The 14073-nt window shown below is 46.1% G+C and overlaps 1 protein-coding gene across 1 annotated transcript in view; it reads right to left on the bottom strand.

The window, feature by feature from the left end:
• Nucleotides 1–123: 123 nt before the first annotated feature.
• The window catches only part of lrpap1 (LDL receptor related protein associated protein 1), a 36796-nt gene continuing 22846 nt past the window's right edge, over nucleotides 124–14073 (bottom strand). The window contains exons 4-8 of the mRNA XM_062966498.1: nucleotides 13815–13935; nucleotides 12462–12641; nucleotides 10212–10294; nucleotides 1710–1886; nucleotides 124–544 (exon numbers count right to left, since the gene is read on the bottom strand). Coding sequence (XP_062822568.1) covers nucleotides 479–544; nucleotides 1710–1886; nucleotides 10212–10294; nucleotides 12462–12641; nucleotides 13815–13935 — 627 coding nt within the window. The 3' untranslated portion in view covers nucleotides 124–478. The remainder of the gene's footprint in view (nucleotides 545–1709; nucleotides 1887–10211; nucleotides 10295–12461; nucleotides 12642–13814; nucleotides 13936–14073) is intronic.

Raw genomic sequence — 14073 nt, 5'->3', positions numbered from 1 at the left:
CTTCTCTGGAGGTTTCAAGGCAGAGGGTCAAGAGGGTTTGACTGAGCATTTCTGCCAGGAGGAAGGGACCGGGTGGCCTCTGGGGGTCTCTTCCAATTTTATAATTCAGATATTCTATGTCAGTCTGGTCCCACTTGTGTCCTTTATTCAAACTGAGTGGTTGAACACTCATGATCAACGCATTCAAAAATCCTCTTTTTGCCTGCAAAACAGTTCAAAGCCCACCCAGCTGCCCCCTCCCAGTTCCTCCCAGTTGCCCCATTTCAAAGGCAGCACATCTGGCCCAGTACAGAGAGAAACCAACTGAGTGGTCCTTCTTCCAGTGTTCAAAAGTCTCAACAGGGACGGAGGAGGAGGAGGAAGACCAAACGCCCAACGGGAGAAAGCATCAAGATTCTGCTTCATGACCTTAATCTCAGGAGAGGCTCCACATCAGGTTTCGACCAATGTACAAACATCCAAAGGCAGGAAGGCCACCTCACAGTTCATTGTGCTGAAGGCCTCGTGAGATCCTTCCGGAGATGTCCTGGAGGTGCTTCTTGACCTGAGAGCAGAGAGGAAACCCCATGTTATTCCATACGTTCCTATCCACTGTTGTCTAAGGAAGAGGCACCACTGGAGCAGCCGAGCACGTCTTTCGCATCATGGGCTTTAAAAGGTGATGTGAAGACTTAACATGAACATTGTATACTTGCTTGCTTTAGGACACAAAGGGATCTTGTAGCACCTGAGACCCTAAGTTCTCAACCTGTGGGTCCCGAGATGTTTTGGCCTTCAACTCCCACAAATCCTAACAGCTGGTAAACTGGCCGGGATTTCTGGGAGTTGTAGGCCAAAACACCTGAAGACCCACAGATTGAGAACCACGAGCAAAGACAATGGCTGTGGAACACCCTCCCCAGAGATATGCGGCAAATTCCAACTTTGTTGGGCTTCGGAAAAGCCCTACAAACATGGCTGTGCGCCCAGGCTTTCAATCAATAAACGGCAAAGATGAAATGGACTGAACTACGGACAAAGCATGAGGTTTTTTTAGGATGAACGGATCTGATTTTATGTAACTTATATTGTATTTTAATAGTTTTTAATTGTTTATGCATTGTTTTGATATTGTTTTTGCATGGGCATCGAACTGCTGCCATTTCTGTAAGCCGCCCTGAGTCCCTTTGGATGAGAAGGGCGGGATATAAATGTGAGAAATAAATAAAATAAATGAAGTGGGCAGCAGAGGGGTGCATCTACACTGCCAAACGGATGCAGTTTGACTTCCCTGGCTCAATGCTATGGGGTTGTAGTTTGGTGAGGCCCCAGAACACTTAGGTTGAGAAAGAACTTGTGAAACTACAATTCCCATGATTCCTTTAGTATTGAGCCAGTGACATCAAACTATATTCATTCTACAGTGCAGATGCAGATAGGAAAGCTGATGCTCCCATGTTGGTTCTCTCTGTGCATCTCAAAAGTACCATTTTACAGATATCCCAGAGGAATAGAGGTGTCTTTGAACTGTCTGGTTGTCTGTCGGGAGGGCTTGGGTTGTGTCTTCCTGCCTGGCAGAAGGGGGCTGGACTGGATGGCCTTCAGAGGTCCCTCCCCTCTCCAGGATGGGATGGGATGCCAAGCCCTTCTGCCCAGGCTGCCCCTCACTTCCACTGACCGTTCACCCAAGGAAGCAATTTGAGGGGACCCCCCCCCCCCCCCGCCCGCACCTTGTATCCCAGGTCCTTGGTCTTCTCCTGGAGCATGGTGTGCTTCTCCTGGTGGCGGCTGAGGTGCTCCTCGTCGCCCATCCCTTCCACGTGCTTCAGCTTCTGGTGCGAGATCTCCAGCTGCTTCTGGAAGTGCAGGTGCTTCTCCACCTTGGCCTCAAAGTGCTTCAGCTCCTCCTTTTTTCGAGGGGGGGGGGAGGTGGTCAGACACAGTTAGAACCCTCCCTTCCGCTCCATGCCCTTCCCTGCTGGACAGGCCCAAGAAGGACCCTCCACAAAGACTGTTTGTTTGGGCTGCATTTCACTTAGCCGTGGAGTCAATGCAGTCGGACATCACTTGCACCCATATGGGTATGTGGTGGAAGCTCCTTTTTTGTTGACTTTGAAACAGAGGCTGGATGGCCATCTGTTGGGGGTGCTTTGTGCTTTTCCTGAATGGCAGGCTAGGGTTGGACTGGATGGCCCATGGGGTCTCTTTCAACTCTAGGATTCTAGGATACTCTGGGCATTGCAATTTGGCTAAAGACTTTACAAAACTACTGTATTTTCTCGAATCTAACGCTCACCTTTTTTGGCTAAATCACCTTGACAAAATTAGGGTGTGTGTTAGGTTCACATAATATAATACTAATAATAGTAATAATATTTTATGGATTAGCCCTTAGGCTATATCACAATACCAAACCAAACAACAAGGCTAGATAGGAATTGATCACACTCTATGTAGTAAGTTAAAATAAGACACTTATAACAATACAGTAAATAAATATGATAAAACTGAATATATACATCTTATTTCCTTATCACCCCTACAATTTGTCCCAATCAGCCCCACATATGTGGTTCTCGAACTTTGATTACATAGTGTTATGATTGAGCCTCATGGCTCTGTTACTGACAGACGTGGGCGTAAGACTCCTCGGGAGTCAGATACTCTCGAGGAGCGAGAGAGAAAAAGACTGCGAGACATATTTGCAGCACCTTCTGACGAGGAGTCTTTCGAAGGGTTTACGGAGAGAATGGAGGAGGGGCTGGTTAGCTCAGAGGAGGATGAGATGGATTGGACTCGGGTAAGGGAGGAAGTGGGTGCCACTGGCCATGATGGGACAGAAGATGAATGGGGACCTTCAGGATTAGACCCATGGTTTAGCTGGAGGGATGGGACGGGATCCACAGCTGGAGATGCTGTTGGGCGTAGTCAGAGGTGTTCCAGCTCTGACGAGGAAAGTGATGAGGAAACGCCCGGGTTAAGGAGGACAGCTGACAGTGATGAAGATTTGTAACTGGCATAAAATGGGGCTTGGGAGCAATTGCAAATTGCGTTGGGCAAGGTAATCTGGGCAAACGCTTGGGATCCGTGTGTGTGTGGGACGCTTCCCTGAAGACTTGTGTGCTTTCCTGTGCTGTGACGTAAGTTGATTGGAATCCAGGGTCAGACGGCGGGAGGGATTGTGTGGGCATTTGTTTGTGCAAACCTGTGCTTACTCTTATTAGCTTGACCCTCCGTCGTCTTCTTGACGGACGCCATCTCCTGCTTTGAGAACTCGGACTGAACTGACTACGGCTTGTCTTCCCCCCTTCTTGGACTTGGAAAAACTACAAACGTCTGCTTCTGGCTTTGATCTACGGAACGGAACTGGTCTACTCAACTGCTACAATCCTTGGCTGATTTACTCGTGTTGGAGATCCTGTCTGCTGTGTGTGTGGGGGAGCGACGCAAGTTACTCTAAGCACAGTGTTGGCAGCAGAGAGGAATCTGCTGCCAATTAGTTGCATTCTTTGTATCTTTTGTTCCTTGGCTTTCGTTTCGTTTATACCCAGGCTGACGCAAGCAGTTTGTTTTTACCCGGATTAAACTCCGGTTTAATCCGGTTTATCTTTTGAACATTTACTTTTGCCCCTTTTTGCTCCTAAAGGCAAAAACTGCCTGGCCCTTGTGTTTTACGGGCATTTTTTGAGTTCTGTAATCTAATAAACTCTGTTACTTTGAATCTTGTGGCGTTCTGTCCTTGACAGATTGCCCAACGCCCATAAAAAGTTTATTGCAGCAATAAACCCGTCAGGAAGACGATGGATGAGTTACGGGCCAAAGTAGACCAATTGCAAACGGCTTTTACCGTTAGCCAAACAGCTCAGGCTGTGAAAGGACATGTTTTGACTCCTGAACGCTTTGACGGAACCAGGTGCAAGTTGCCAACCTTTTTGGCACAAGTGGAGCTTTATTTTTCTCAGCTCAGTGCTCATGCTTTTCCTACAGACACTAGCAAGGTGGCCTTTATTTTGAGTTTGTTGACCGGTCCCGCAGGACAATGGGCCACTAATTTAATTTTGGGAAATGACCCAGTCAAGGACAATTTGAATAATTTCAAAAAGTTGTTAACTGATACTTTTGGGGATCCTCTCCGCACGGAGAACGCTGGGTGGGCTCTGTATCGGTTGAAACAGGGAAAGGGGACTGTTTTGGATTACTTAAATAAGTTTAACCTGTATCGCCACCAGCTGGATTGGGGGGAAAATGCATTCATGCTTTTATTTACTGCCGGGTTAAGTGATATGCTCCAGGATGAATTAGCACGCTTGGAGCCGGCTGAAAGCTGGGACGCCTTAGTAGCTAAGGTGCTGCGTTTAGACGCAAGGTTCGAGGCTCGTAAACACTCAAAAGCAATGTGTGCGCCACCCATGCATGTAACCAGGACACCTGTGGTGATGGGGGAAGAGCCCATGGAGCTTGGGGTCTTTAAAAAGCTGTCTACAGAGGAAAAGAGCCGTAGGAGGCAGCTGGGCTTGTGTTTGTACTGTGGGAATGCTGGGCATTTTGCCAAAAATTGTAATGTGAAACCTTCCCAGCTTTCGGGAAAAGGCCAGCCCTAGTGCGACGTGAGTCCAACGCACTAGGGCTCCTCAAGCAGTCAACTGAGGGGAGGAAGCATGTTTTCGTACCCATTACATTATCTGTTGGGGGAAGGGAACTTGTTTCTACTTTGGCACTGCTGGACTCAGGAGCTACGGTCTCCTATGTAGATATTGAGTTTGCTAAGAAGCATGGCATTCCTAGAGTGCGCAAGGCATGCGACGTGTGGGTGGAAGGAGCAGATGGGAGACTGCTGGAGACTGGGGTGGTTAACCATGAAACCTCAGCAGTAACGTGGGAGGTGCAGGGAGTAACGGGAACGTTTGTGTGGGATATTACGAGCTTGCCTAGATATGATGTGATCCTGGGGATGGATTGGCTAGCTGTAGTAAACCCACAAGTAGATTGGGCAACACGTAAAGTGATCTTAAAGAGGCAGGATTGTTGCACTCTAAATGTTACTCATTCTGATATGGAGGGAGTGCCTGCTGAGTATGGGGAGTTCTCGGATGTATTTTGTAAAAGAGAAGCGGACAAATTACCACCGCACAGGCCATATGATTGCGCCATCAAGTTGGCAGAAGGTGCGAAACTGCCAGCAGGGAGGCTGTATGCCTTGACTGTACCGGAAAGGCAAGCTTTGCGGGAGTTTCTAGATGAAAATTTAGCCAAGGGGTTTATTCGCCCATCTAGTTCTCCAACTGCGGCACCAGTATTCTTTGTAGCCAAAAAGACTGGGGAACTTAGGCTGGTCTGTGACTATCGGATCCTAAACAAATACACCATTCGGGATAGGTACCCGCTCCCTTTAATCTCGGAACTGTTATCAAGGGTGCAAGGGGCTAAGGTCTTTACCAAGCTTGACCTGCGGGGGGCCTATAACTTAATCCGTATACGGGAAGGGGATGAATGGAAGACGGCATTTAACACGTGTTTCGGATGCCACGAGTTCCGAGTCATGCCTTTTGGGCTTTGTAATGCTCCTGCGGTATTCCAGAGGTTCATGAACGATGTGTTCAGGGACCTAATTGATCAATTTTTAGTGATTTATTTGGATGATATCTTGATTTTTTCTAAGGACGAGAAAGAACATCGTCAACATGTCAAGCAGGTTCTGCACCGACTGCGGGCTAATGGGCTTTTCGCCAAGGCTTCCAAGTGCGTCTTTCATGTGCCTGAAGTGGAGTTCCTAGGTCATGTAGTGTCAGGTAGGGAACTTAAAATGGACCCACATAAGGTTGACGCCGTCAACTCATGGCAGGAGCTGAAGACTAAGAAGGATGTACAAAGGTTCTTGGGTTTCGCTAATTACTACCGGGAGTTTATTCCGAATTTTGCAAAGCTCACGGTACCTTTGACGCAGCTTCTGCGCAAGAAACAGCCATTTGTGTGGGGGCGGGAAGCTCACGAGGCGTTTCTACAACTAAAGTCTAGTTTTCAATCGGACAACATACTAACCCATCCTGATGTTGACAGACCGTTCGTGGTAGAAGCGGACGCTTCTAGCTACGCGTTGGGGGCTGTATTGTCTCAGAAGGATTCCTCAGGGACCTTGCGTCCCTGTGGATTTTACTCGCGGCAACTAACACCCTTCGAGCAGAACTATACCATATGGGAGAAGGAGTTGTTGGCGATTAAGGTGGCGTTTGAGGTGTGGCGGCACTGGCTTGAAGGGGCACGGCACCAGATCGTGGTCAGATCTGATCACAAGAACTTAGAGCACTTGCAAACAGCAAAGAAGTTAAACCAGCGTCAAATCCGCTGGGCTTTGTTTTTCTCCAGGTTTAACTTCAAGGTGCAGTTCGTGGAGGGGAAGGCAAACTTGCGGGCCGATGCTTTATCCCGCAAGCCGGAATTTAAGACCAATGAGCAGGTAGTATGTCAGACCATCTTGCCTACTGCCTCTCTGTGTGTTGTAGATAATGAGCTTGGGTTACATGACCAGATCCTTGAGGCTCAGAAGGATGATGTGTGGACTCAGGAGCAACTGATGCTGCTCTCTGCAGGTAACCGTACCATACTGCCGCATCTCCAGGATCAAGACGGGGTATTGGTGCGTAGGGGGCAGGTTTACGTACCAGTAGGGACCCTCAGGTTGGAGGTGATTAGAGCCCACCATGACGAACCCATGGCTGGGCACTTTGGCAGGTTCAAGACCGTACAGCTTATCACCAGGAGCTACTGGTGGCCAAAGATGCGGCAAGACATTCTGCGCTTTTGTGACAGCTGCGCCGTTTGTCAGCAGAGTAAGACGCCTGTTGGGCGCCCTAGAGGGTTGTTATCGTCTTTACCTGTTCCGGAGAGGCCATGGCAAATCATTTCCATGGATTTTATTTCAGATTTGCCTAAGTCTGGGGGTTATACTTGTATTTGGGTGGTGGTGGATTTATTTAGTAAACTGGCTCATTTTATTCCTTGTTCAACCATTCCGGCGGCCCCTACGTTGGCCTTACTATTTACAAAGCACATCTATCGTTTGCACGGAGCACCCGAGGTGATTATTTCAGATAGGGCTCCGCAATTTGTGTCACGCTTTTGGAAACATTTCCATGAGTGTTTGGGGACTAAGTTAAACGTGTCTTCAGCTTTCCATCCGCAAACGGATGGACAGTCGGAACGGGTTAATGGGCTCTTAGAGCAGTATCTGCGTTGTTTTTGTTTAGATCAACCCACGGCTTGGGTAAAGTGGTTACCGGTGGCGGAATTTGCTTACAACAATGCGGTGCACACGTCTAGTCAGCATACGCCATTTGAGCTAACTTATGGTTTTCACCCACGGGGAGGTGTGGCGCCGTCGACCAATGTGGTCTCTTCGGACCCTGTGTACCGCTCTTCGGAAATGGCTGCATTGCATGATGTTGCCCGTCGCTTACTGTTGGAAGCTAAGGCAACGCAGAAGACTCAGGCTGACCGCCACAGGCAGGCAGGGGAGGAGTTGGAAGAAGGGGATTTGGTGTGGTTATCTTCCAAACATATTAAACAGGCTGGGGGAAAGTTTGCGCCTCGGTATTTGGGTCCCTTTCCTATTGTTAAAAAGATTTCTTCTGTTGCGTTTCGTTTGCGTTTACCGTCTAGTTTAAAGGTCCATCCAGTCTTTCATCGTTCACTGTTGAAACTTGATACCTCTAGTCGTCGTGGTGCTATAGCGGAGGGTATCACTGCCACTTCTCCGCCATCGGGGGAGGAGGCCTTTGTGAGAGGGGATAGTGTTATGATTGAGCCTCATGGCTCTGTTACTGACAGACGTGGGCGTAAGACTCCTCGAGAGTCAGATACTCTCGAGGAGCGAGAGAGAAAAAGACTGCGAGACATATTTGCAGCACCTTCTGACGAGGAGTCTTTCGAAGGGTTTACGGAGAGAATGGAGGAGGGGCTGGTTAGCTCAGAGGAGGATGAGATGGATTGGACTCGGGTAAGGGAGGAAGTGGGTGCCACTGGCCATGATGGGACAGAAGATGAATGGGGACCTTCAGGATTAGACCCATGGTTTAGCTGGAGGGATGGGACGGGATCCACAGCTGGAGATGCTGTTGGGCGTAGTCAGAGGTGTTCCAGCTCTGACGAGGAAAGTGATGAGGAAACGCCCGGGTTAAGGAGGACAGCTGACAGTGATGAAGATTTGTAACTGGCATAAAATGGGGCTTGGGAGCAATTGCAAATTGCGTTGGGCAAGGTAATCTGGGCAAACGCTTGGGATCCGTGTGTGTGTGGGACGCTTCCCTGAAGACTTGTGTGCTTTCCTGTGCTGTGACGTAAGTTGATTGGAATCCAGGGTCAGACGGCGGGAGGGATTGTGTGGGCATTTGTTTGTGCAAACCTGTGCTTACTCTTATTAGCTTGACCCTCCGTCGTCTTCTTGACGGACGCCATCTCCTGCTTTGAGAACTCGGACTGAACTGACTACGGCTTGTCTTCCCCCCTTCTTGGACTTGGAAAAACTACAAACGTCTGCTTCTGGCTTTGATCTACGGAACGGAACTGGTCTACTCAACTGCTACAATCCTTGGCTGATTTACTCGTGTTGGAGATCCTGTCTGCTGTGTGTGTGGGGGAGCGACGCAAGTTACTCTAAGCACAGTGTTGGCAGCAGAGAGGAATCTGCTGCCAATTAGTTGCATTCTTTGTATCTTTTGTTCCTTGGCTTTCGTTTCGTTTATACCCAGGCTGACGCAAGCAGTTTGTTTTTACCCGGATTAAACTCCGGTTTAATCCGGTTTATCTTTTGAACATTTACTTTTGCCCCTTTTTGCTCCTAAAGGCAAAAACTGCCTGGCCCTTGTGTTTTACGGGCATTTTTTGAGTTCTGTAATCTAATAAACTCTGTTACTTTGAATCTTGTGGCGTTCTGTCCTTGACACATACAGAGCTTGTTTATATGTTATTTTTGGGTCTTGCCCACACATAAAATATGTTATTTTGATGTGAGATTTTCAATACACTGTTTATTTGATATATGAACCAAGGTACACGTTTCTCACCTTTTGATACAATTTACAATCAATATGTGTGCTATATCATCAATTTCAGGTGCTCTGCGTAACATGGTCATCTTAGTGCTGAGCCAAAGCCAAAGGGGAAGTTGCTTCAGAAGAATCTGAAGCTCCTATTTGAGGGATGCCATCCCTAATTTAAGTGTCATAGATCAATGCTATGTAATCCTGGGATTTGTAGTTTGGTGAGACACCTGCATACTTTGGCAGAGAAGGCTCAAGCCCCCACGACTCCATAGGATTGAGCCAAGGCAATTAAAGTGGATTCATTCTGCAGCATAGACACACCCCAATGTTTTCTTTCCCCTTGCTGGAAGCTTTGGTGCTCTAATATTTCTGTTTTTAAAGAGGAAATTCCAAGCAGAAAGCAACTGTAATGGCCAAATTACAGAGAGTGCACCTTTTGTTGCTGGGCATTACATTTGTCAGCAAATACTTTTTTTGTTTCAGAGTTTTGAAAATTGAGGTGCACATAGATTTGATGGCATATGAAATTTGAATCAATACAGGTATAACCTGTTAGGGATTCATCCTCTGAAGAAGAGGAAGGGGAGCAGGAAAGTGTTCATGAATCTGAGGGTGAGTTGGAATCTGAGGAGGAGACTTTGCAAGTACCCACTTTTCAGTAGAGGCGAAAGGAAACAGAGCAGAGACGTTATTCAGCTAGAATAGCTGCCAGAAATGCAGCTGAATAATTAGGAACTGCCCTAGCAGCTGGGAGGGGACTCAGGGCTATAAAGCAGAAGCAGGTGCAGACAGCTCTTGCTGGTAACAAATTGACTCTTTGCTCCCCTTGTGCCTGCTCCAAGTCTGCATCTGGGAAACTGCTCCTAAGGATTTATTGCTGTTTCTCTGTCTGAAGTAAGACTGCTATTTGATTTGGGAATTTATCAGATATTAAGAACTGTATTTACCCTAAGACTTCCTTGCTTCTTTTTGCATTATTTCACTGAGTGTGCCGTACTTTATGTTTTGCTGAAGTAAAGCAGTTTTCATTTACTTCCCACAATGTTTTAAGGCTGCTCTTGAAAGACAAAACAGGACATAACTCCACGATTCCATAGCAGTTCAAGAGGTGCCCGACTGCATTACTTCTATAGTGTAGGTGCACCCCAAGATCCCCTTAGTAAAACTGTCCAGATGAACCTTAAGGCGACTCACCCGAAGCGAATCCAGCTCTTTCTCTGTGAAGTTGGTGGACTTGGCCATGTCCCACAGGTCAATCACTCGGGGCTCCTGAAATTCTGGAAAGAAAAACACGACCGTTCAGCGGAAGCCAGACAGTGCAGGGGCCTGGATGAGGGCATGTTTCCCTGAAGTCAGTACAGAACCTGGCTTTAGGATCTGCCATGCTTTACCTATTTATACTATTACATCATAGTATTACTTCATGTATGCATTGTAATACATGAGTTCTTCTATAAGTTTCCTTATAGAAGAATAGTTGTACAGCTATGTGCTTTTAATGTAAGGGCACCAATATCCATTAGTGGTGATGTCTGCTTTATATTATATTATCATTTTATTTTACTTTTATTGTGTTATACTGTATCATTGTGTTTTAATCTGTTTTATTTTATCTGTTTTGTTGATAGTGTTTACTTATGTTTTTAATTATGTTTATGTTTTGTTCTTTGGACTTGGCCCCGTGTTACGTGCCCCGAGTCCCTTCGTGGAGATGGAGGTGGAATAGAAAAATTATTATTATTTTATTATGACACAGCACACAAGATAGATATGCTGGATTTCGTATCACAAAATCACAAGTGTCTAGGACTGTGTGATGTATTTTCGGATGATGCGCGCAGATCCCAGTCGGGTGGCCTTTTGCAGTTGGCAGATCGTAATTTTTTCAATGTCGATTGTTTCCAAATGCCGGCTGAGATCTTTTGGCACAGCACCCAGTGTGCCCATCACCACCGGGACCACCTGCACTGGTTCTGCCAGAGTCTCTGAAGTTCAATCTTGAGGTCCTGAGAGCGGCTGAGTTTTTCCTGTTGTTTTCCGTCAATGCGACTGTCACCTGGGATGGCAACATCAATGATCCAAACCTTTTTCTTTTCCACAACTGTGATGTCTGGTGTGTTGTGTTCCAGAACTTTGTCAGTCTGGATTCGGACGTCCCACAGTATCTTTGCGTGCTCATTCTCCAAGACTTTTGCAGGTTTGTGATCCCACCAGTTCTTTGCTGCTGGCAGGTGGTACTTGAGGCATAAGTTCCAATGAATCCTTTGGGCCACATAGTTGTGCCTCTGTTTGTAGTCTGTCTGTGCTATTTTCTTACAGCAGCTGAGGATATGATCCATGGTTTCATCAGCTTCCTTGCACAGTCTGCACTTTGGGTCATCAGCTGATTTTTCTATCTTGGCCTTAATTGCCTTTGTTCTGATGTCTTGCTCCTGGGCTGCAAGGATCAGGCCTTCTGTCTCCTTCTTCAGGGTCCCATTCGTGAGCCAGAGCCAGGTCTTCTATTATTATTATTATTATTATTAATAGCCTTTGTTCTGATGGCTTGCTCCTGGGCTGCAAGGATCAGGCCTTCTGTCTCCTCCTTCAGGGTCCCATTCGTGAGCCAGAGCCAGGTCTTTTATTATTATTATTATTATTATTATTATTATTATTATTATTATTAATTGCCTTTGTCCTGATGTCTTGCTCCTGGGCTGCAAGGATCAGGCCTTCTGTCTCCTTCTTCAGGGTCCCATTCGTGAGCCACAGCCAGGTCTTCTCCTTATCAGCTTTTCCTTCAATTTTGTCAAGGAACTTCCCATGCAGTGTTTTGTTGTGCCAGCTGTCAGCTCTAGTTTGTAGTGTGGTTTTCTTGTACTGATATTTTGTCTGCTGTGCTTTGAAGAGTTTCTGATTTTTGACTTCAATCAAAGCAGGTTCTTCACTTTGCTTTACATATTCTGCCATATTATTTACACATTATTATATAGGAATTGGAACTAGATTCCAGAAGCTGCCAGGTGAAGCTCATTACCCAGCTGGAGGCTGGTGCAGCCAATTGCATAAACGGGCACTGGCTGACAATGGTCAGGATAAGCAGCAAATGAGCTTTGAGAACCCCAATAGCCAAAACAGTTCTCCTGTGAAAGATGGGACATGCGGGAATGAGATAACACTATATAACATCTGCAAAAAATCCTATTCTGGTTTGCAAGCGTTATTTCCTGCTTAATGGTACAGCACGTACTTTGAAAGGAGTTGTTATGATCCCAAAACTTGGGCCCTCCAGGTGTTTTGGACTCCAACTCCCACCATTCCTAACAGCCTCAGGCCCCTTCCTTTCCCCCCTCAGCCGCTTAAGCGGCTGAAGGGGGAAAGGAAAGGGCCTGAGGCTGTTAGGAATGGTGGGAGTTGGAGTCCAAAGCACACTCAGCGGAAGTCTGTCTGTCCGTCCGTGCGTACCACTGGAGGGGTCGTATCCCTGGTGGGTGACACGGCGCAGGCGCTCGAAGCCCTGGCTGATGCTGTGCAGCTTCTCCTTGAGCTCCGAGTGCTTCCGGTGCAGGCGCTCCTCCCGGAAGGGGCTCCTGTCGTCGTCCTCCTCCGCCTCGTCCTCCTGCGGGATCATGTTCTTGTGGCTGTCTGCACACAAGGAAAAGCCAGAGCAATACATGAGCGAGGAGACGGAAAAAAAAAAACCCATCTCATTTCGAGAAGGCATTTAATTGTGCCAGCAATAGAAATACAGGGTGTCCGTAAGGTCTCTTTGCCATTTCAAAAACTTATGACAAAGGCAGTGGATGAGATATATATATTTTTAAATAATTTTTATTAGAGTTTTTCACAACACATAACACCAACGTCTACAACATGAAATCAAAGAAAAGAAAAAAAAGGGAAAAAAAAGAAAATCTCTAAATACAAATACTAAAAATATAAGTAGACTTTTTTGTACTTCCATTCTTCCCTCACAGGAACCACAAAATTTATAAATTTTTATCATCTATAGTCCTGGTTGCTCTAGTGTTGTCTTATTAGTTACTTCAGTATCAAGGCTTGTTTTTTGATTCATTATTCTTATAGTCTCTAAATGAGATGAGATATATTAATCAGATTTGTTCTACGTACTCAAGTAGTTATGTAGAAATAATACAGTATTCAAAGTCAAATTTAGAATTATTAATTTTAAAAAGAGAAGATATAGTATACTAATTCAAAGTAACATCTCACTTAATGCTTATTTAACTTAGCGTTACAGGGGTAGCATTTAGTGTTTCAATGTACAGTAGAGTCTCACTTATCCAACACTCGCTTATCCAACATTCTGGATTATCCAACGCATTTTTGTCATCAATGTTTTCAATGCATTGTGATATTTTGGTGCTAAATTCTTAAATACAGTAATTACTACATAGCATTACTGTGTAATGAACTACTTTTTCTGTCAAATTTGTTGTATAACATGATGTTTTGGTGCTTAATTTATAAAATCATAACCTAATTTGATGTTTAATAGGCTTTTCCTTAATCTCTCCTTATTATCCAACATATTCGCTTATCCAACGTTCTGCCGGCCCGTTTATGTTGGATAAGTGAGACTCTACTGTATTCTACTTCAATCTTTCATCTGTTAATGGTACAAACTAATGGTATACTTGCTACTCTCTTATTTTGAACAGTCTGATTGTTTCTTGGTGTTGCCTAAAATTTATATGTTAAATAATAATAACAATAAAAAATATGGGGAAAATGCCCAATGGGACACCCCCCGCCCACCTCAAACCCTCTTGAGCCCACCCACAAAAGCCCAGGTACCTTCGGTGCGGCTCACGGTCTCCAGGAGGATGTCGTACTCCCGGACCTTCTCTTTGTGATGCTTGAACTCCCTCCAGAGCTTCTCCAGCTCCTCCTCAGAGAACTTGCCCGAGGTCTTGGCCTGCAGATTGGGGGGGGGGGGGGGACCCAAAATGGCCAGTAACAAAGTGAACAAGGTGAACTTCAGCAGGGAGAAATACACCCCATGGCACTTTGGCAGTAAAACTGAAATGCACAAATATAGCACCAGGGAGACTTG

This window comes from Anolis carolinensis, unplaced genomic scaffold (genome assembly GCF_035594765.1).
Source record: "Anolis carolinensis isolate JA03-04 unplaced genomic scaffold, rAnoCar3.1.pri scaffold_21, whole genome shotgun sequence".
NCBI classification, from domain to species: domain Eukaryota; kingdom Metazoa; phylum Chordata; class Lepidosauria; order Squamata; family Dactyloidae; genus Anolis; species Anolis carolinensis.
Note: the sequence above shows the minus strand (reverse complement) of the source record. Positions and strands in the feature narration are given on the sequence as shown.